Here is a 24,264-nt window from a genome sequence, read left to right as displayed (position 1 = left end):
GGTCAGGAGTTTGAGACCAGCCTGGCCAACATGATGAAACCTCGTCTCTACTAAAAATACGAAAATTAACTGGTGTGGCGGCATGGACCTGTAATCCCAGCTAGTTGGGATGCTGAGGCATGAGAATCACTTGAGATTCGGAGAAGCGAATAGAGAACAGAGAATCCCGGGAAGTGGAGGTTGCAGTGAGCCAAGATCGCGCCACTGCCCTCCAGCCTGGAACAAAACAAACAAACAAAAAAACAGGTGAAATAGATACCTGAGCTAGCAATGATTTTTATGTTGTAGTCTCAGATTGCTGATGGGTAAGAAACAAAATTTTGGGAGTCAAGAGCAAAACATGGCAAAGCTTGGAGATCAAATGCAATCTCTGAGGAAGAAGAGCAGACAGTCTAGACCAAGCTTTAAGGAAAACTGGGAACATTTAGTATCTGGGTAGAGGAATCACCATTGAAAAGAAGACTGAGAAGTAGCCAAGGTGGCATGGAGGTCAAGAGAATGTTTTGAAAAGAAGGGAGTGCTCAGTGTCAACTCCTGCAGAGGAATCAAATAAATTAAACACTTCTGAAAGTGTCTATTGAAATTCAGCCACATGGAGGGGTGTGGAGAGTCAGATGCAATGAGTAGGAAGTAGCAGATGGTCAGGAAATGGAGATGTCATAAGGGTACATAAAATTTGTTTTAGAGCTTTTACCTTGAAGGAGAGGAGAGAGAGAATGATAACCAAAGGAGGAAGATAGGACTCAGGGAGAGTTTTATTTAAAATGGAAGAGATGTGAGCAACTTTAAAAACTGACAAGAGGGAGCCAGTAACAAGAGACACAATCAATAAAATGATGTCCCTGAACCGGAGTGAGGGCGAGGCTGGCATCTCAAGCACTGCTAAAGAGACTGCGCTTAGGTGGGAGAAGAGAAACCTGCTATAAGCTCTACAGGAGAAGGAGAGAAAAAATAACAATCACATCCTCTGTGAAATAGGAGACGCTGAGTACTGATTGAAAAGAAAAAAGTGTGAAATAGTTTACGTACAGTGTTGAATACAGAAACACAGTAAGATTGCCAGGAAATATTAAGAGAGATTGTGTGTATTCACTGTTTTTTGTTTGTTAGTTTGTTTTGTCTCCCAGGCCGGAGTGCAGTGGTGCCATCCTGACCTCAGGTGACCCACCCGCCTTGGCCTCTCAAAGTGCTGGGATTACAAGTGTGAGCCACCGGGCCCAGCCCCTGCTATTTTTTTTTTTTTTTTTTTTTTTTTTTTTGGTAGAGTCGCACTCTCTCACCCAGGCTGGAGTGCAGTGGCGCGATCTTGGCTCACTGCAGCCTCCACCTTCTCAGTTCAAGAGAGTCTCCTGCCTCAGCCTCCCAAGTAGCTGGGATTACAGGCATGTGCCACCACACACAGCTAATTTTTTTCGTACTACATTTTTTAATTCATTCATTATTTGATGGACATTTGAGTTGTTTCCACTTTTGAGCTATTAAACATGCTATTACAAACATTAATATACACGTTTTTGTGTGGATATTGGTTTTCATTTATCTTGAGTACCTAGGAAAAGAGTTGCTGGGTCATATGACAACTCTATGTTTAGGTCATATGACAACTCTATGTTTAACATTTTGAACAACTTGCCAGAATGTTTTCCTCAGCAGCTGCATCATTTTACATTCTAACTACCAGCATATGAATTTCTCCATATCCTTGCCAACAACACTTGTTATTGTATGTCTTTTAATAAAAAATAATAACCATCCCTAGTGGGTCGCAGGTGGTGTCTCATTGTAGTTTTGGTTTACATTATTACCCTGATGGCTAATGATATTGATTATGTTTTCTGGTATTTATTTTGCTATTTAAATATCTTTCTTGGTGAAATGTCTGTTCAGATTCTTGCCCATTTTACAAATTGGGTTATTTGCATTTTTTATCAGTGAGTTGTAAGAGTTTTTTTTGTTTTGTTTTTTGTTTTTTTGAGACAGAGTCTCGCTCTGTCACCCAGGCTGGAGTGCAGTGGCACAATCTCGGCTCACTGCAACCTCCGCCTCCAGGATTCAAGCAATTCTTCTGCCTCAGCCTCCGGAGTAGCTGGGATTACAGGTATGTGCCACCACACCCGGCTAATTTTTTTGTATTTTTAGTAGAGACGGGATTTCACCATATTGGCCAGGCTGGTCTCGATCTCCTGACCTTGTGATCCACCTGCCTCAACCTCCCAAAGTGCTGGGATTACAGGTGTGAGCCACTGCGCCCGGCCATAAGAGTTTTTTTATATATTCAAGATAGAAGTCCTTTATCAGATAATGTGATCTGCAATTTTTTTTTCACCTTCCGTAGGTTGTATTTTCACTTTCCTTCTTTTTCTTTCTATTTTTTTTTTTTTTTTTTGCGGAGGGGAGGACTGGGTGTCACTCTGTCACCCAAGCTGCAATGCAATGGCATGATCACAGCTCGCTGCAGCCTCAACTTCCTGAACTCAAGCCATCCTCCCACCTTAGCCTCCCAGGTAGCTGGGACTACAGGCGTATGCTGCCACACCCAGCTAATTATTTGGAGATTGAGTTTTGCCATGTTGCTCAGACTGGGCTCGGACTCCTGGGCTCAAGCAATCTTCCCACTTCGGCCTCCCAGAGTGCTGGGATTACAGGCGTGAGCCACCACACCCAGCCTTAGTTTTGACCAAATGTCTTTTTTTCTGTTGCAGGAACTCATCCAGGATAGCACATTACGTTTCATTGTCATGTCTCTTTAGGTTCCTCATGCTTATGACGATTTCTCACAATCACCTTGTTTTTTATTTCCTTGACAGTTTCAAGGAATACTGGTCAGTTTTCTGTAGAAGTCCCTCAGGATTGTTTGATGTTTTTCTCATCATTAGATGGGGGATATGGATCTTTGGGGAGGAATATCATAGAGGTAAAGTACTAGTTTCGTCATGTCATATCTAGGTACATACTATCAACATGAATCACCACTGTTAATGTTGACCTTGTTCACCTGACTGAGGTAGTGTCAACAGCTTTCTCCACTGTAAAGTTACTCTTTTTTGCTGCCTTTTGCTGCCTTTTGCTGCATGCCACAAGTTTTGATATACAGCGTTTTCTTACCATTCACTTCTAAATATTTTCGTTGAAATTTGTCAGTATGAACTCGTATTTATCTCCCAAATTTTGCAGTTTTTCCCCAGTATCCTGAGTGTAGTTACAAAATTTTAAAAAGGGAAATTTAAGGACAATCCAGGCCTGGGGTTTTGTCAGGAAAGTATACCCCATCTACTGTATTTCATTTCATACCTCACATTCCACATCTCATGTTCTGCCTGCATCTCATTAGGTAGTCTTTCTTAAATTAGAGACTCCATCTCTCATTACACTCTTCATTTCACCGTTGCATCTATCACACACATCCATCACTCAAAGTCATTGCCTGAATTGACTCATGCTACTGTGGGCCATGAGAATTTCAGCTATTAAAGACAAGAACGTTTGCAGGGATGGAAGATGGAGTTGAAACTAGGTAGGAAGGCAAGTCAAAATAGAAAGGGCCTGAAAAATAGGTAGAAAGTAGCAGGATCAACAGACTGGAAGTCCCAGTGAAGTAAAAGAACTGGTGATTAGGAGTAGATAGAAATACAGGAGGTTATGGTTTGAGAATGGGATATCTGCATTTATTATTTTGCAGGTAGAACAATTTTAAGTGGCTTATCATAATCTAGTCATTGCATGCTCATAGAATGAATGGATGAAGGAGAGTGGAAGGGAAGGTCGTTGAAGAGGAAGGTCCATTAGCGGAGCATAGTGGCCTCTAGTCCCAGCTACTTGGGTGGTTGAGGAAGGAGGATCCCTTGAGCCCAGAAGTTCAAGGCTAGCGAGCTGTGATCACATCCCTGCACTCCAGCCTGGGCAACAGGGAGACCCTGTCTCAAAAGAAAGAAAGAGGGGTGGGGGAGGAAGGAAGGAAGGGAGGGAGGGAGGGAAGGAGGGGACGGGACATACTGCTTTCACTGTATCCCATAGGTTTCAGTATGTTGTGTTTACATTTTCATTTGTCTTAAGAAATTTTAAATAAATATATATGTATGTGTGTGTGTATATATATATATATATATATATATTTTTTTTTTTTTTTTTTTTTTTTTTTTAAATTGTAGAGACAACATGTTACCATATTGCCCAGGCTGGTTTCAAACTTCTGGGCTCAAGCAGTCCTCCCGTCTTGGCCTCTCAAAGTGCTGGGATTATAGTCATGAGCCACCACACCCAGCCTATTTCAAGAAATTTTTCAGTTTCCTTCTGAATTTCTTCATTGGTACACTTGTCATTCCAGAGCATGTTGTTTAATTTCCATATGTTTGTATAGTTTCCAAAGTTCCTCTGGTTATTGGTTTCTAGTTTTATTCTATTATGGTCAGAGAAGATACTTGAATCAGATTTCAATTTTGGGGGATTTTTTAAGACTTATTTTGTGGCCTAACATGTGGTCTATCCTTGAGAATAATCCATGTGCTGAGGAGAAGAATGTGTATTCTGCAGCTGTTGGATGAAATGCTCTATAAATATATCATAGGTCCATTTGGTGTATAGTGCAGATTAAGTCTGATGTTTCTTTGTTGATTCTCTGTCTGGGAGATCTGTCCAATGCTGTATATGGGGTGTTGAGTCTCCAGCTATTGTTGTATTGGGTTCTATCTCTCTCTTTAGCTCTAACGATATTTGCTTTATATATCTATGTTCTCCAGTGTTGGGGACATATATAAGTGTGTATATATATATATATGTCTGTGTGAATATGGGGGGGGTGTGTGTGTGTGTGTATATATATATATATATAAAATGATTATATCTTCTTACTGAATTGACTTTTTTTTTTTAAGAAACAGGGTCTTACTCTGTCACCCAGGCTGGAGTGCAGTGGCATGAGCATAGCTCACAACAACCTTAACCTCCTGGGCTTAAGGGATTGTCTCCCTCCTCAGCCTCCTAAATTGCTGGGACTACAGGCATGTGCCAACACGCCCAGCTAATTTTTTTTTTTTTTTGAGACGGAGTTTCTCTCTGTCGCCCAGGCTGGAGTGCAGTGGCATGATCTCGGCTCACTGCAAGCTCCGCCTCCCGGGTTCATGCCATTCTCCTGCCTCAGCCTCCTGAGTAGCTGGGCGCCTGGCTAATTTTTTGTGTAGTTAGTAGAGACAGGGTTTCACCATGTTAGCCAGGATGGTCTCGATCTCCTGACCCTGTGATCCACTCGCCTCGGCCTCCCAAAGTGCTGGGATTACAGGCATGAGCCACCACACCCGGCCTAATTCTTTAAAAAAGTATTTTGGCTCTTCCCTTTTGCGGCCATCACCGAAGCGGGAGCGGCCAAAATGAAGTTTAATCCCTTTGTGACTTCCGACCGAAGCAAGAATCGCAAAAGACATTTCAATGCACCTTCCCACATTCGAAGGAAGATTATGTCTTCCCCTCTTTCCAAAGAGCTGAGACAAAAGTACAACGTGCGATCCATGCCCATCCGAAAGGATGATGAAGTTCAGGTTGTACGTGGACACTGTAAAGGTCAGCAAATTGGCAAAGTAGTCCAGGTTTACAGGAAGAAACATGTTATCTACATTGAACGGGTGCAGTGGGAAAAAGGCTAATGGCACAACTGTCCACGTAGGCATTCACCCCAGCAAGGTGGTTATCACTAGGCTAAAACTGGACAAAGACCGGAAAAAGATCCTTGAACGGAAAGCCAAATCTCGCCACGTAGGAAAGGAAAAGGTCAAATACAAGGAAGAAACAATTGAGAAGATGCAGGAATAAAGTAATCTTATATACAAGCTTTGATTAAAACTTGAAACAAAGAAAAAAAAAGTATTTTGTACAGATGGGGTCTGCCTATGTTGCTCAGGCTGCTCTTTAGCCCCTGGCCTCAAGCAATCCTCCCACCCCAGCCTCCCAAAGCACAGAGATTACAGGTGTAAGCTACTATGCCCGGTTCACAAATTCTTTTTTTAAAAAAACTGAAGGCCTGATGCAGCTCATGCCTGTAATCCCAGCACTTTGGGAGGCCGAGGCCGGTGGATCACTTGAGGTCAGGAGTTCGAGACCAGCCTAGCCAACATGGCAAAAGACAATCTCTACTAAAAATACAAAAATCAGCCGGGTGGTGGAGCATGCCTGTAATCCCAGCTACTCGGCTGAGGCTGAGGCAGGAGAATCACTTGAACCCAGGAGGCAGAGGTTGCAGTGAGCCAAGATCATGCCACTGTACTCCAGCCTGGGAGACAGAGCGAGACTCCGAGGTCTCAACAAATAAATAAAAATAAAGTCAAATTACCAATTATTGCCTAGCTCAGTTTTTATTTCATTAAGCACACCATCTCCTTCTCTGGTCTCAATGGCCAGCCTTGGGAGTGGACAAAGTAGGTAGCTACCTACTTAAAGATTTAAAGGATGCTAAAAGACCTCAACCTAAAAATGCCTCCCCAACATGAATTCTAAATCTATATATTCTTCAAGGGCCTCTTTGAAAAGACACATATTTTCCAACTCACTTAAGGTATGAGGTTACCTAAGAGAGCTTATTTATCAGCTAGCTAATTAGTCTGTCACAGAAGCCACCTGACTCTAATATAACCTAAAATAGAGGAAGGGCCTGAAAGAATGACACCAGGATGATGTGAGTTAATGGGTTGAGGGAGTGGATAGAAGTAAAGTTAGGAATTAAAGGAAGGAAAGATCCAGAACTTAAAGCACCATTAGGAAGGCACACCCTTGGGCAGCCTAAGGACTTAGGTACACATCTCCAGGAAAGAAGGTTCTAAAAAGAGCAGCAGATGGGAGTTAATGTTTAATGGGTACAGAATTTTAGTTGGGGAAGATGAAGAAGCTTTGGAGATGGATGTTGTGATAGTGGCACAATAATATGAATGTACTTAATGCCACAAAGCTTTTACACTTAAAAACAGTTTAAATAGGGCCGGGTGCGGTGGCTCACGCCTTTAATCCCAGCACTTTGGGAGGCCAAGGCAGGCGGATCACAAGGTCAGGAGATCAAGACCATTCTGGCTAACACGGTGAAACCTTATCTCTACTAAAAATACAAAAAAAAAAAAAAAAAAAATTAGCCAGGCGTGGTGGCTGGCGCCTGTGGTCCCAGCTACTCGGGAGGCTGAGGCAGGAGAATGGCATGAACCCGGGAGGCGGAGCGTGCAGCGAGCAAAGATCGCGCAACTGCACTCCAGCCTGGGTGACAGAGCAAGACTCCGTCTAAAAAAAAAACAAAAAACAAAAACAGTTTAATAAATTGTATGTTACGTAAACTAAACACATTTTAGACAATCTGTAAGAGAAATGAAGGCAATCGAGGCTGTTTTCACAAGTCCTTGGCTTTTGTATGATAGCCTCCAAGTTGAACCTGATGAGCCTGACCTCCTTGTATTAATATTTCCATATGCTGGATTGGAATAACTTGTGCAACCAGTGGGATATGTCAGAAGTGACCAGAAATGAGTGGGCTGCCATGTTGTGAGGACACTCACAGCCTGTGAAGAGGTCTAATGATGAGGAAGTGAGGCCTCCATCCAACAGTCAGTGTTAACTTGCCAACCATGTGAGAAGTTACCTTGGAAGGAGATCCTCCAGCAGCCCCTCTCATGAGAGAGGTCAAGCCAGAGCTAACCTACTAAACTCCCAAATTCCCGAACCACAGAAACTGTGAGATAATGGTTATTGCTTTAAGCCATTATGTTTTGAGGCCATATGTTATACAGAAATTGAAAACTAATACAGATAGTATGAGGGCTTCTTTCATCAACTGCCTGAGGTTGGTGGTGTCTTCAGTCATTTATATAGATCTATTTGTTTCTGGATAATATTACAGCTATTTGAAGATATTTTGTGGCTCTATTTAGATACAGCTACATTCACCTTTATATGTTTTGAATACCCAATAAGTAACTTGAAAATATTTCCTGATATTGGAGGGAGGGGCATTGCTGAATTTCAGAAAGTTAAGGCTAGTAAGAGCTATGACTAGTATAATACATCTTGTTGGATACTGTGAATGCTCTTCATTTAATTCTGTAGGTAAAGGGCTTACAACCTGAAGGAAGGCCAGTGTTTTAAGCCTTCTTACTCTAACATGAATGAATTCCTTAGACATATTTATATTTTTAAAAAAGAGGAAGCAAAATAAAATAAGGGGGCAAAATAAGCAAAGCCAACTTAAGAACTTTTTAAGGGCCAAATCCATTTATCTTGGCTCTGTATGTGTGTACCTACCTAAAATTCTAATCTCTGTATCTGTGAGTCTCCAGTTTTTCAACCCAAGCTTCACGAGTTGTGGGACCTCCTCCAAATGTTTCAACAGGCTGCTCAGGCTGCCTTGCACATCACAGCCCCAGGGCAGCATCAGCGCAGTGAGCTGTTCTAGCATGTTCAGCCTGTCAACTGGAAGAAACAAAGAGCAGTTCAGGGACTGGATGATCTCAAAACTGAGGAAGAACGAAGGGATGTTGGCGAAGGAATGATCTTTATGTTTGGTGGCTCTGCAGCCTACTCAATCTGTAATGAGAATCTACTTAATTTTTGGTTATTTTTTGGAAAGTATTCAAGCATATACAAACATTATGCAGAAGAATGTAATGAAACTGTATATACTAATAAGCCACCTTTCGAAAACATTAAATCATGGGCAATCTTGCTTAATCCTGACCTAATTCCTCCTGTATTATTCTAAAGCAAATCATGGACAATATGAATCAGTTATTTCCTTTTTTTTCTTTTAACCATAATCACGTATCACTATCACACCTAAAAAATCATATCACCAATTCCTTAAGCAAATTTGTCTTGCACATCAGCTACTCTTGACAGTTGCCTCCTCAAAGGAGGAAAGCAGGTGGGATCCCGCCTCAAAGTGCAGTGAGCATATGTAAACTGGTGACTTAAAAGACATGGGCCTGTGCTCCTTAAGGGCAGTTTAAGAAAGGCCTAAATGATTTTCCTAAGGAGGGTGCATCTAGTAAGGCACACATGGGTATAAAAGACCTCAGGGCCCAGGCTATGTATTTTGACTACCCAGTACACATATTCGAGTATCTGATTTTGGCTGAATTGTCATTCTTACTCAGTTCATGTAGAGCTTCATTTCCGTCTTTTTCCAGGTAATTTTCTGATAAATCAAGAATGCTCAGTTTGACCAAATTGTGAAGATTCTGAGCTGGGGAAAAAAAGTAATCCAAAATAAAAAGATTTTCAGGTAAATATAAATGTATTTTGAAGTATCCTTAGAATAATTCTGAGTTCTTATCTTTTCTGCTAATGGTAATACAAACCATAACTTGCCTTGGTTATTTTAATTATTTCCAAAGGCACTGGCATAGGTGTAACCCCCAAATCCCATGGTTATGACCAAATGGGCAAATAGTCATTGGTCCTAAGTTCTGATTAATAAATTCCAGGTCACGTAGAGCCTAAAGCAGCATGGGATGTAGTTGTTATGTCATCATGGAAAAATGACTTGGTCTCTCTAAGCCTCAATGTCTTCCTCTATAGAATGAGGTAGTTGGACCAGATAAAATGTAAAGTTGCTTCAATTACAAAATGCCCTTAATCATGCAGGAGAAACAGGAACAACAACAACTAAAATGAAATGAGCTGGTTTTGTGTACCTCAACTTAGATGATTTTATTGACATAATAGTTGTGATGTTAATAATAAAAACATAGTAAAAAAATGGGTGAGAAAAAAAGAAAACAAATAGCAAAATGGCAGATTCAAATTTATCCATATCAACAATTACATTAAATCTTAATGGACTAAACACTCCAATTAAAAGGCAGAGATAATCATATTCAGAACTTTTTTTAAAGCAAGACCCAATTTTATGCTGTGTACAAAAGACGTATTTGAATGACAAAGACACAAATATGTTGAGGTAATGGAAAACTATTTTGCATGCAAACATTAATTATATAATGGTACCAGTCCAGCTAAGAATTGCTTAGTTCTTTTCTTCACATATTATCACTCTTGCTTAATCTAGCTGAAGTTTTTTCTGTCAGGGCTAGAAAAATCTCCTTTTTAAAAAAATCAGACAAGTTTTTCATGAATATGTAATCTTGTTATAATATTGGCTATTATTATTTTTAATCAATCATATGAGCCCTTTTCTTAAAGTATCTTCTGGGTTTTGTGCTCTACAATAAAAAACCTGCTGAACTTCTCTTTAAAAGAGTACATTTGCTATTTCCAGTTCTAAGCCTGTCTCTCCCCATCAGTAAGTAGAGAAATAAAGGCATGTGCTCATTGTTCTCATATTCCCAGTACTTATCTAGCCTTTTTCAACTGTGGGTTTCTCTAGCTGTAACTTTATATTAGTATACAAATGGCTTCCTTAGTTATCTTTAGAGACTCCCAGCAGTTATATAGTTTAACTTTAAAAAGATTATACCACTCTTTTCCAAAATCTAAATTTTAAAATATGTCTGAATTACACATGTATAGTTTATCCAGAAATATGCAGTAAGTTTCCCCATAGTTGATATGCATCCCTTTGGGAACTCAGAAGACTCAATTATCATATCAATGCATATTAACCTCACCTTAACAGGGCAATGGGTAGGAATTAGAGGCCTGAGATCACTTAAGAAAATCTTTATCTCTCACTTCTCAATCATTTATCCATTCATTTAAATGTTTATTAGGCAGTAAATTATATGACTGGTTGTGTGGCAAGTTTCAAGCACCTATTTCTTATTTTCTTCCTTTTCACTTTCTCTAAAAATTACATCTTCAATTATTCTGAAATTCTCTCCTATTATCCGTCAATAGTTGATTTTAATTCTAATATGGAGAAAAATCATTAAAAGCAATCTGCTTATTATCCAGAAGTTTTTATTATCTTTTCCAGTTTTCCTTAAAATTAAATTTCCATTTGAGACATTTAGTGTGAATTAGTATAATAGTATCACATGTTCTGTTATACTGTCCTCATTCAGTTAATGGAAGCAACAGTTACCTAGGATTTTCACTGCATTTGCAGACAAGCAGCAGGAGACTAATTGAATTTCTTCAAGGTCACAGGGTTCACTTGACAGAGACTTGACTATGTAATCCATTCCCTCTCCAATGTCAGACAAGTGGGTCAAACGAAATAAACACATCTTCTTCAGGTTTTTCAGGCCTTCAGCTGAAAAAAGAAAGGAATGCATTAGGATACCAAGTTAATTCGATTTAAGCATAGATTAATGAACTGAAAAGAAAGCAAAGAATAATTGTGCAGAGACCTTCCCATGTTCTTCCTGCAGCGACCTTAAGTTACAAAGAGTCAACGAGAGCTTTTTTTCTTTCAACTCTCACTTTCCAGTCTCTTGGACCACACAAAAATCACTTATATGGAGGTTATTCTCTTAGTAGCATGACAGAAACACTATAGTAAATTTGTAGTCTTTTTAATGGGCATCAATGTATACTCTTACCGTAATTCTTTACATGGATGAAGTCTTCTAGAGCACTCTCTTTTCAATCTTCTCAAAAATCTTAAACACTGGGGGGCTGAGTTCAGGGGGTTAGATGGGGACTTGGCTCCTTGGAGTGCTTCTAGTGCAACTGTCTACAGCCTCAAAAGCCTTGCCTGGGACTCATGATATGGGGCCTGCCTGAAGCTTTAGAATGAAGACCACATCCACTGCAGCATGTTTAACCAGAAGAAAGATTTACCTTATATCAACAGTACAATTGGAAACATTCTAAAATATCCCCCATTCTTAGGTCTAAAGCTAATGTGCAGTTTAGGATTGGTTAGGCCTCACTTTGTGTCATTAAAATATTGCCTTATCTTGATGGTACTGTAGCCTACAGGAAAGAAATATATGATTTTAATAAGCAGGCACGGTGGCTCACACCTGTAATCCCAGCACTATTGGAGGCAGTGATGGGCGGATCACCTGAGGTCAGGAGTTCGAGACCAGCCTGTCCAACATGGCGGAACCCCATCTCTACTAAAAATACAAAAATTAGCTGGGCGTGATGGTGCACACCTGTAATCTCAGCTACTTCGGAGGTTGAGGCATTAGAATCGCTTGAACCCAGGAGGCAGAGGTTGCAGTGAGCCGACATCTCGTCACTGCACTCCAGCCTGGGCGACAGAGCGAGACTCCGTCTCAAAAAAAAGAAAAGAAATAAAATATATGATTCTAATAATATCAATCTTGCAGAGCCTTCGGGAAGGTTGCAGATAATGTATGTAACATATTTAATGTGGTGCCTGGCACACAGTAAGTGCTCAATAAATGTTCATTGTTGTCATGGGAGTATATACAGGTTAGAGGTTGTGAGCATGAGCTTCGCAGTCAGTTCCTGGATCCCCTACTTAATAATTATAAACTTGGGCAAGTTATTCAATCTTTTAGCTGAAGCTTTAGGGATCATTATATCTATGTACTAGGACTGTTGTGGGGATTCAATGGAATGAGGTATATAAAACTGCCGAGGCTAGTGTCTAATCTATAGCACAGTAACTCTTTAATAAAGAGTAAATTATTACTAATATAATTAGACTGGTTTAGTCAAGTTCACATTTTGATTCCTTAATAGCAGAAGCAGGCTATCCTAGAGAGGTACTTTTTGACCTCTTTCTACCAGTTGGTAAGATCTTGAGCAAGTCAATAAGCTATCTTAGGTTCCAGTGGAGTTTTCTGTGAAATGAATGAGTTGAATTAGATGCCCTCAATCCTCTTCCAGCTCTGATTTTCTGTGTAATTTATACACATGCAATAAATGTATATTGAACAGTGAATTAATTTGATTATTCTCACGTAGGCCATATAAGGAAAAGAAGTCAGCCATGTTTTGCCTTTGTTTTTGTTTTTGTTTCAAGATGGAGTCCCTCTCTGTCACCCAGGCTGGAGTGCAATGGAGCAACCTCAGCTCACTACAACCTCTTCCTCCTGAGTTCAAGTGATTATCCTTCCTCGGCCTCCCAAGTAGCTGGCATAACAGGTGCATACCACCATGCCCAGCTAATTTTTGTATTTTTAGTAGAGACAGGGTTTGACCATGTTGGCCAGGCTCATCTCGAACTCCTGAACTCAGGTGATCCATCCGCCTTGGCCTCCCAGAGTGCTGGAATTACAGGAGTGATCCACCGTGCCGAGGCTTCAGCCATGTTTTGATCATAGGCTAGAGTTGTCTTTTGGCAGGAAGCAGAATAAGAAAGAACAAGATGAAGGGAAGAGAGGAATATTTTAGTGAGGACTCAAGTAGGGAAAAAAAGAGCCAAAAAAAAAAAAAAAAAAAAATTCCAACACATGAGAAAACAGGGACATTCAAGGAAAGCAGCTTTAACAGGAATCCTCCCTGGCCTGGAGGGCCTGGTTCCCTGTGGTAAGCCATGTGTTCTGCTTGTGTTCCTGAAGTTTCCTTTTCCTTTTCATTTTTTTGATTGGGGAAACACAACCTGCAGTGTAGAATGAAAGCATGCTTCCCCCAAAGTTTTCTTGATTCACATTGTTTCCTGTGTCCTATTTCATTTATGAAAATTTTTAACTATGAAACCATAGTATAAACTTTAAAATATTGTTTCTATGCAATTATGAAACTATACTATAAGCTTTAAAACATTGTTTCTATGCATTAAATAAAAACATAGCCAATGAGCCAGGGAGACAAAAGTTAAAAACATGTCATGGGCTCTCTTCCCAAAAGGGTTACCATCTAGTGTTGTACAATTTGAATAAACTGATGCTGAAGGATTGTAATGGCAGTAGGGAAAATGTCTAGGGAAACCAATGTAGCCAAAAGTACATAAAAACATCCTTGCCTTGTGCAGACAAAGCCAGTGTCAGAGCCTGAAGTTAACTCCTTTTATTATCAAACTTACATTAATACAAATATGAGAACAGAAATCTGACCTAGTTTTATAGCATCTTCTTCATTCATCTTAATGTTATCCATTATGAGCTTTGTAAGGTTCTTCAAATTACCCAAGCTGTCAGTCAGACCACCTGTCAAAAGAAAAAAGATTGGACTCTTTCAGCAGATATTTGCTATTTACTATGTCATTTACTATTACTGTCATTTTTGTTACCAATCAAAAGATTTTAATGATCACCCTGAGCCAAAAATGCTCATAAAATAGACATAAAAATATACTTTTTATAAGAGATGGGCATTGTACTTCACCGTAAGCATGTTCTCCAAATAATAGACTAGATACCAATTTCCCAGATAACAGGGAAATTTTTTTTTTTCTTTTTTATTTTTGAGACAGAGTCTTGCTCTGTCGCCCAGGCTAGAGTGCAGTGGTGCGATCTCGGCTCACTGCCAGCTGCACCTCCTGGGTTCACACCATTCTCCTGCCTCAGCCTCCCAAGTAGCTGGGACTACAGGCACCTGCCACCATGCCCGGCTAATTTTTTTTGTATTTTTAGTAGAGACGGGGTTTCACTATGTTAGCCAGGATGGTCTCGATCTCCTGACCTCGTGATCCGCCTGCCTCGGCCTCCCAAAGTGCTGGGATTACAAGTGTGAGCCACCGCGCCCGGCCGATAACAGGGAAATTTCTAAACACTTGGAAATTAAACAACACATTTTAAAATAATCATGCGTTAAAGAAGAAGTCTCAAGGAAAATTTGTTAATATTCTGAAAAATATAAAAATAAAAACAAAACTTCAAAATCTGCAGCTCTCCCCTCACAAAGGGGTGAAAAGAAAAAAAATCTGCAGTTAACACAGTGCTTACAGGGACATTTACAGCATTGCATACTTATATTAGAAATGAGGAAAGGCCTCAAATCAATAACCTAGGCATACTACTTAAGAAATTACAGAAAAGAGAGCAAAATAAATGAAAGAAGAAAGAAAATAATAAAGATAAGGGTGGAAATCAAAATTATTATGCCTTTATTATAAAAATTAAAAACAGAGACAAGGTTTCACTGTGTTGCCCAGGCTGGTCTCGGACTCCTGAGCACAACTGATCCTTTGGCCTCAGCCTCCCAAAGTGCTAGGATTACAGGTGTGAGCCACCATGCCCAGCCCAGAAATCAAAATTATAAGCAGGTAAACAATAGAAAAATATCAATGAACCTAAAAGTTGGATCTTTGAAAAGATCAATAAAATTAAAAAATTTCTACCAAGGCTGACAAAGAAAAATAAGACACAAATTACCAATATCAGAAACAAAAAAGGGGATATCACTACACACACTGCAGATATTAAAAAGACAATTAGAGAATAATATAAACAAATCTACGCACATAAATTTGACAACATATATGAAATTGCCTAATTTTTTGAAAACCACAAACTACCAACACTCGTGATATGGAGTAGGTAACCGGAATAACCTTATAGCTATTAAAGAAATTGAATTTGTTATCTAAAATTTTCCAAAAAAGAAATCTGCAGGCACAGATATGTTCACTTGCAAATTCTGCCACACATTTATTTTCATTTTTTTCCTTCTTCAACTGCCTTCATATCTACCACACATTTAAAGAAGAAATAACACCGATTCTACACAATCACTTCCAGAAAATAGAAGTACAAAGAATAATTCCCAACTCATTTTATGAAGCCATCATTAACTTGATATGAAAACCAGAAAAAGACGTAGAAGAAAAAATTTTAGTCCAGGCACAGTGGCTCACTCCTATAATCCTCGTGCTTTGGGGAGCAGAGGTAGGAGGATCACTTGAGGCCAGGAGTTCGAGACCAGCCCGGGAAATATATCCAGACCCTATCCCTACAAAATATTTTTTAAATTACCCAGGTGTGGTGGCAGGTGTGAGTAGTCCTGGCTACTCAGGAGGCTGAGGCAAGAGAAACGCTTGAGCCCAGGAGTTCAAGATTGCAATGAACTGTGATCACATCACTGCACTCCAGCCTTGGTGACAGAATGAGACACTGTCTTTAATGAAAGAAAGAAAGAAAGAGAGAGAGAGAATAGAGAAAGAAAGGAGGGAGGGAAGGAGGGAAAAGAAAAGAAAGAAAATTGAGGCTGGGCGAGGTGGCTCACGCCTGTAATCCCAGCACTTTGGGAGGCCTAGGCAGGAAAATCTCTTGAGCACAGGAGTCCGAGACCAGCCTGAGCAACATAGTGAGAACTCATCTCTACAAAAAATTTAAAAATTAACCGTATGTGATAGTGCACACTTATGGTCCCAGCTAGTCAGGAGGCTGAGGTGGGTGGATCTGTTGAGCCCAGGAAGACAAGGCTACAGTGAGCTATGATCATGCCACTGCACTCCAGCCTGGGTGACAGAACAAGACCCTGCCTCAAAAATAATCTAAAAATAATTTAATAAAAACAATCCAACATCCATCCATGTAAAATTACATGATCATATAAATGGATACAGAAAACACATTTAGCACAATCCAACATCTATTCATGACAAAAAAAAAAAATTCTCAGCAGCTTGATAAAAGACACCTACAAGAAGACTACATTTAACATTATACTTAAAGGTGAAAGTCTGAATGCTTTCTCCCTAAGGTCAGGAACAAGGCAAGATGTTCATTCATGTCACTATTCAACATTGTACTACAAGTCCTAGTCAGTGAAATAAGGCAAAAAAATAAAATAAAAGGAATACAGATTGGAAGGGAAGAATTTAAAATCATTATTTTCGAAGATAACATGATTGTCTATGATAAAAATGTCAAGGAATCTACAACACCCCCTTCTGCAAACCCCACAAAAAAAACCCTTCTAAAACTGGCTGGGTGCAGTGGCTCATACATATAATCCTAGCAGTTTGCGAGACTGCGGGGGAGGATCACTTGAGCCCAGGAGTTCAAGACTGGCCTCGGCAACATAGAGAGACCTCCTCTCTACAAAAAAGAAGGAGAAGGAGGAGGAGGAGGAGAGGGAGAGAGGGGGAGGGGGAAGCAGAGGGGAAGGGAGAGGAAGAAGAAGGAGGAGGAGGAGGAGGAGGAGGAGGAGGAGGAAGAGGAGAAGGAGAAGGAGAAGGAGAAGAGAAAAAATTAGTGAGGTAGCGAGGTGTGGTGGCACATGTCAGTGGTCCCAGCTACTTAGGAGGCTGAGCATTATGTAGAAAATGGGATTATAGGCCGGGCACCGTGGCTCATGCCTGTAATCCCAGCAATTTGGATGGCTGAGGTGGGTGGATCACTTGAGGTCTGGCATTCGAGGCCAGCCTGGTCAACATGGTGAAACCCTGTCTCTATTAAAAAATACAAAAATTAGCCAGGCGTGTTATTGGGCGCCTGTAATCCCAGCTACTCAGGAGGCTGAGGTAAGAGAATCACTTGAACCTGAGAGGCAGAGTTTGCAGTGAGCCGAGATCACACCACTGCACTCCAGCCTGGGCGACAGAGTGAGACTCCTTCTAAAAAAAAAAAAAAAAAACAAACAGATGAATAGAGGTCATTATGGTAAGTGAAATAAGCCAGGCACAGAAAGACAGACATCACATATTCTCACTTATTTGTAGGATCTAAAAATCAAAACAATTGAACTCACAGAGAGAGAGTAGAAGGATGGTTACCAGAGGCTGGGAAGGGTAGTGGGGAGGAGGTGGAAATGGTTAATGGATACAAAAAAGTACTTAGAAGGGATAAATAAGATCTAGTATTTGATAGCACAACATAGTGTCTAAGTCAAAATAAGTTAATTGTATATTTAAAATAACTAACAGTACAATTGGATTGTTCTTAACACAAAACATAAATGGTTGAAGGGATGGATACCCCATTTTCCATGATGTGATTATTACACATTGCATGCCTGGATCAAAGCATCTCATGTACCCCATAAATATATATACCTACTATGTATCCACAAAAATGAAAAATAGAAAAAATTAACCTTATAGGGTTAAGGCATCTAAATGAGTTGATACACGAAATTTGCTTCAATAATATCTGTATGTGTTCAATAATGTTGGCTATCGTTATGTATACCTTTAAAAAATCAACAGGTTGGGGCCAGGTGTGGTGGCTCACACCTGTAATCCCAGCACTTTGGGAGGCCGAGGCGGGTGGATCACCTGAGGTTGGGAGTTTGAAACCAGCCTGGCCAACATGGTGAAACCCTGTCTGTACTAAAAATACAAAAATTAGCCAGGTGTGGTGGTGCACGCCTGTAATCCCAGCTACTTGGGATTCTGAGGCAGGAGACTTTCTTGAATCCAGGAGGTGGAGGTTGCAGTGAGCCAAGATTGTGCCACTGCACTCCAGCCTGGGCGACAGAGTGAGACCCTGTCTCAAAAAAAAAATAATTAAATAAAGTAAATAATTTTTTTAAATGGCAAACATTAAAAAAGAATTCTAAACAACCATGTAGGCCAAATTCAGCACATAGGTGATCACTTTACAAAATCAGTATAAAAGAATAGTTGTCATGAGTAAATGGTGAGCTTCCTGACACAGAAGGTAGTCTAATACAGTCTTCGTGACATCCAGAATCTTACAGAAGGGATTCCCGCATTAGGGAGGAGGTTTCAAAGATTATCTGTACAAAAAATTCTAGAATCTTAAAATGATAGAAAATTTCTCTGTAGGGTGACAAGCAAGGCAGAGCTGGGTGGGAAATTGCTTGTGTTTGAAAACTAACCCCAGACTGCTACAGTTAAGTACAGCAAGATTCCTGCTTCCCATGGCTTCATACCACATAGCAGTTCCTGCTCTGGGCAACCAGGCTGGTCTACACAGATAGGGCAGACATTCTCCTTTAGTGTTATTTGGAATTTGGGGAAGTATCCCCTTTACCCAGAAAGATTGCCCTTGCATATCTGTGTCTGAAATCTAAAATCTGAAATTTCATCATGTTAGACGATATTCCCCAAATCTTCTATCATTCTTTTTTCTTTTCTTTTTGGAGATAGGGTCTTGCTCTGTTGCCCAGGCACTGGTATGATCATATCTTGCTGCAGCCTGAAAATTCCTGGGCTCAAGTGATCCTCCCACCTCAGCCTCTAGAGTATCTGGGATTACAGGCATGCACCATCACGCCCAGATGATTAATTTTTGGTAGAGACAGGGTCTTCCTATTGTGCCCAGGCTGATCTCAAGTAATCCTCCTGCCTTGGCCTCCCAAAGTGTTGGAATTACAGGTGTGAGTCACCTGGCCTGGCCCCAACCAAGTAAACAACAGTTAGGGTGGGAACGGAGCTGGGTATCTTCTACAATTTCCCAGATGAGAATCTTGTAACACAATTAGCTCCTAGCTCCTGCAGGTGATTAATTTACAGGCTGGATTTCCTCCAAGACTTGAAGTAGGGCAGGGTGCCACTTGGCAGGGAAGGACTGGGTATTGGGTAGAGATGGGGGTGCTCGCAGGAGAAGGATTTGCTGAAGACAAGCTTAACCTGCATATATATATTTTTTTAATTTTTTTTTTTTTGAGACAGAGTTTCACTCTTGTTGCCCAGGCTGGAGTACAATGATGGGATCTCAGCCCACCGCAACCTCCACCTCCCAGGTTCAAGTGATTCTCCTGCCTGAGCCTCCCAAGTAGCTGGGACTACAGGCATGTGCCACCACGCCTGGCTAATTTTGTGTTTTTAGTAGAGATGGGGTTTCTCCATGTTGGTCAGGCTGGTCTCGAACTCCCGACCTCAGGTGATCCACCTGCCTCAGCCTCCCAATATATTTTTTAATAAAAATATTTTAATATATTTATATTTTTAAGAAAAATAATTTTAATATATTTAAACACATACATATATGTATATATGTATGTATGTGTATATATCTATCTTTCCAATCAGACTACAGCTCTGGGAATCTTCCCTATGGCTGCCAATTTAACAGCTTTCCCCCAACATAGACCTCTCTCCACAGCCCTTCTACCTTCCTTTCAAGTCCTGACACCTGGTAGAAACTACTAGAAAATTTAAAACAAAACTAATAAAAATGAAATCATGTCTTTTGCAGCAACACTGATGGAACCGGAGGCCATTGTCTTAAGTGAAATAACTCAGAAACGGAAAATCAAATACCATACATACTCACTTACAAGTGGGAGCTAAATAATGTGTACACATGGAGATAGAAAGCAGAATAGACATGGAGACTTGGAAAGGTGGGAGGGTGACAGGGAAGCAACGGATGAGAAATAATCTGATAACGGTGGTTACACTAAAAGCTCAGATTTCACCACCAGGAAATATATTGATATAACAAAACTGCACTTGTACCCCCTATATCTATAAAAATAAATAATAAATAAATAAAGCAAAACTATATGACATCTAACATTTTCACAGTATTCCTGGCTAATATTTCCAGCCAGGCTTGATTATAGCTGTAAACTAAAAATCCTAAGCCCCCCCACCAACTGAATGCATCCCCTCTGGGCTAAGGGGACCCCAGAAAAAAACCTTAAACTAAGCTCCTGGCCATAACAGGATGGGAGGTCAAACACACATCATTATACTCCCTCTCTTGTATGGTTTGAACACAACTCATCAGCATTACTGTTAACACAGAGATCATAAGACTAACAGAACAGACTTTTTGTGGCAATAAAATACCAAGTTATAAAGAGGACATAAGACCATGCCAGGCAAAGGCTAAGTCATGCAGCTCTACACTTAAAGAATAAACTGTCCTAGGCTGGGCGTGGTGGCTCACACCTGTAATCCCAACAGTTTGGAAGGTGGAGGCAGTAGAATTGCTTGATCCCAGGAGTTCAAGACCAGCCTGGGCAACATAGTGAGACCTCATCTCTCCAAAAGAAATCAAACAATGAGGATCAATTGAGCCCAGGAGGTTGAGGCTGCAATGAGCTGTGATCGCACCACTGCACTCCCGCCTGGGTGACAGAGCAAGACCCTACCTCGAAAAATAAAAAAAAAATTTAAAAAGAATAAACTGTGTCGTAACTGCCACAGATTTTTCTTCTTTGGTAGCTAAACAAGCATTGGTCTCAAGATAAGCAATATTGATAGTTGTGAATATTAAACAATTCGCAATTCATCCAGCTCACAAATGTTAACAATCCCTGTTCCATCTGCCATAACTACAGCTTTGATTGGAGAAGAGAGTGATTTCAGTAACTTTCTCCTGATCAGAGGACCACCAACCACAGACTGGTTCTGGCTGGTTTACAGAGATTGCGTACCTGCTTACCTTTGTGTTCTGAAAAGAACTTCTGAAGTATAGGCCTAATTGTAATACATTTAAATCATTTAAAGGGGTGTACAATCTTTTGGTTTCCCTGGGCCACATTGGAAGAAGAATTGTCTTGGGCTACACATAAAATACACTAATGCTAATGATAGCTGATGAGCTAAAAAAAAAAAAAAATTTGCAAAAAAAAAACACCTCATAATGTTTTTTAAAAGTTTATGAATTTGTGCTGGGCCACATTCAAAGCCGTCTTGGGCCACATGCAGCCCGCGGGCTGCAGGTTGGATAAGCTTGATTTAAATGCTAAATCTCCACCCCAAAGTTTATATGGGTTGTATGTTACATGCATGTTTATTCAATATGCGTGTGTCAAGACCACCTTCATGAATATTCATAGCTCCTCCTGTAATCTGTTGAATATGTATGTTTAGCCAACCCATTCAACAGAAAGCGTCTACCCCAACCCCTCCTTCAAGGTGCCTGTCTCTGGTCTTGGTTGGAGGCATGTTTCTCAGCCTGTGGGATGGCCACCTTGCAGGCTGTAACCCTTTAGAAGAAATAAAGTCTCCTCTCTCCTTTTCCAAATTTATACACTGTTATTTTTTTTTAAGTGAACAAAGCACAAACCACTGATATTTACAATACCCGGCAGCTGTTGATTCTGTAGGTCATGAATACTCAAGGTTTTCAGGTTTGTTACAGATGTGATGTGCCGCTCATCTTCTATGGTGAGGGGACTGGCTTCCACCATGAGAGAACAAATGTTCTTACAGGTGCTGAGGACCAAACTGAGGCTTCCAGCCACACCGGCACATCTCTTTATTTGCAGCCTGAGGCTTGTGGCAGAGCTGAATATTTTCCCCAGATATTTGATATCTTGCTTATTCAACTTGCTGAAATCCCGGAGTGTGACCTCCAGTGTCCTGAATTCCTGCTTCCAGTTGAAGAACAAAGATACAGCCCTGCTGGGAATGTAGGTTTCTGGGGCCTCTTCCATGTGGATTCCGCCTGTGTCTTCTGCAGCCTTTTCCTGTGAAGCCATAGCTCCCCCATAAAAGTCCAGTTTAATGAAGTCTAGAGCACTTGCACAATTGGGCAAGTGTTCAAAGAAGTCAAATAAGTAATCGGGGATGTTCCCTGAGTTGATATATAAGCTTTTACCTTGAAAGAAAGCTTCAAATTCTTGGCTCAGGGCTGATTTGGATGTACTCTCTTGATATAAATGGATGCCACACTCTACAAAGGAATTGATGTTTATGGCTTTCAGAATTTCTTGCTCAGTGGTGTTTTTCACACTTTGCAAAGATTCCTGTCTCCAGAGAGGCCTCTTGGCGATTGAAAGCCCGAGAAGGCAGCCATGTTGATACACTGCTGCGAGGTGCTTCATAACAGCCCTGGTGGCTTCCACAGATGACCCACAGGTGTACCGGAGCAGGCTGCTATAAGTGGATGTAATGTCCGAAATGGAAACCATTTTCTGCAAGTAACCGTTCCCCTTGATCACCTCCTCTGGCTCACAAGACGTCAATAAACTGCTGAGTCTTCGTCCTGCTGTGTACTCCTGGAATGACTTGTGAAAGAATTTATACTTTGGCTTGAACCTTTGAGCTGTGTATTTACAGAGGAGCCCAGTTGTCAGCAGGACATCCTCATTCACGCTGGACACATCCTCCAGTTCGAAATCAAACTTGTGGGAGAACACACCCTCCAGAGCTAGGTCTCCACAGTGGTCCAGGCTCCGAACGAAGTCACTTGCAGCCACACCTTTATGTTTGTGTTTGTTTTTCTGTATCAACAGATCATAGAAGGTATGGAACAGCGTTGTTTGTGTGTGAGAATGGAACTCACTTTCACCCATCTGGATTGCACAAGTGATGACCACAAAGAGAGGGGTCTTCATGAGATTCCTCAAGCACCTGGATTTCTGAATTTGGAGCAACAAGCCTTCAGCAAGCTCCTTGATCAGCACTTCTCGGATGAGAGCCTGGGCACTGTCTTCTGTCATATCCCCCACCTCAGCAGTCAGGGCACCAAACTGCCGTATGTGCCTCAGGCACTCAGTGGTGGTGGTGACGATGACCATGTTCTTGAAGCGGTGGTTTTCCTTTATCAGGGCTTCGATTTCTGGGCAGTTCTGGGGCTTGAATTCATTGTAGCCATCAAGAAGGAAAAGAACCCTCTGCCGTAGCTTCAGCAGCATGGCCATGAATGTCTGCTTCCTGATTGTGCCAGGTATATCCAGGAGTTGCTCACAGAGGGTTTCAAAAAGTCCACCCTGGGCCCTGCTGAGACGGAGGAAGAAGACGAATTTGAACTTGGTCAGAGCCTTGCACTTTCCGGAGCCCCAGAGCATGGCAATTCGCTGCAGCAGAGTGGACTTCCCTTTGCCAGATTCCCCTTCAATGATGCAGGGGCTCTGAAGAGCCTGCAGGAGGCCATTCAGGGTCAGCTGCTCCACGCGATGATGGTGTTGGTCCTTCCTCCACAGGACAGGTTCTGTGAAGGTGCTTTTCAAGTTAAAAATAATGTCAATATCTTCACCAAGGGGATAGAAGTTCAGAAAAGATGGGGTATGGTACAAGTCCTTTAAATCCTGAGCCAAATCGTCCAAGTCTCCTTCTGATGTCTGATGAAAAAGACCTATTAGAGAAGAGGTGATGTTAAAGAGGACCCAATTCTGTGTCTCCTCAAAACCTAGAGTTCAGGAGGATGAATGGGGGGATGAGGCTGAGAATCTGCCATTGGTGAATGTAATGTCCTTTCCCAGTTCTGAGCTGGCACAAAGGGTTCTGTCTGCTCCCCCCTTTCCCCAGCATCCTTTACCCCACTCCCCTTTTTGCTTTCTGTTTCCTCCTTTCCACAACCAAATCTTATAGCAGCTGGTTGGAAAAGGGAGGAGCTTGTGTTTGGGTTAAGGAAAGTAAAGAATTGGGCAGAGAAAGATGGTTAGGGATAACTGTCAGCATATTAGGCCTTCACTCAAGTAAAATCTGTCGTGATCTTATTTACTAATTAAAAAAATAAAAACAATATTTTATGAAACATAGAATCATCGTCCTGTGTCAGTCAGGCTGTCTTTACCAGGAGGCCTGGACATGGAGTAGGTAGTCGGCTGGGCCTCTCTCCCATAGGTAGATCTCATCCAACCAGGGAATGCTGAGAACCACCGCTGCAT

The 24,264-nt window shown here is 41.0% G+C and overlaps 1 protein-coding gene and 1 pseudogene across 1 annotated transcript in view; one reads left to right on the top strand and one right to left on the bottom strand.

Moving 5' to 3' along the window:
* NLRC4 (NLR family CARD domain containing 4) overlaps positions 1-24,264 on the bottom strand; it is a 45,391-nt gene that overhangs the window by 6,864 nt on the left and 14,263 nt on the right. The window contains exons 4-8 of the mRNA XM_024242172.3: positions 21,735-23,729; positions 13,899-13,991; positions 11,006-11,176; positions 9,113-9,205; positions 8,266-8,433 (exon numbers count right to left, since the gene is read on the bottom strand). Coding sequence (XP_024097940.3) covers positions 8,266-8,433; positions 9,113-9,205; positions 11,006-11,176; positions 13,899-13,991; positions 21,735-23,729 — 2,520 coding nt within the window. The remainder of the gene's footprint in view (positions 1-8,265; positions 8,434-9,112; positions 9,206-11,005; positions 11,177-13,898; positions 13,992-21,734; positions 23,730-24,264) is intronic.
* Positions 5,307-5,872, top strand: LOC100449699 (large ribosomal subunit protein uL24-like; annotated as a pseudogene).

The sequence above is a fragment of the Pongo abelii genome, chromosome 12, assembly GCF_028885655.2.
Source record: "Pongo abelii isolate AG06213 chromosome 12, NHGRI_mPonAbe1-v2.0_pri, whole genome shotgun sequence".
Lineage (NCBI taxonomy): Eukaryota > Metazoa > Chordata > Mammalia > Primates > Hominidae > Pongo > Pongo abelii.
The sequence above is the reverse complement of the archived record's forward strand: the minus strand, read 5'-3'. Positions and strand labels throughout refer to the sequence as shown.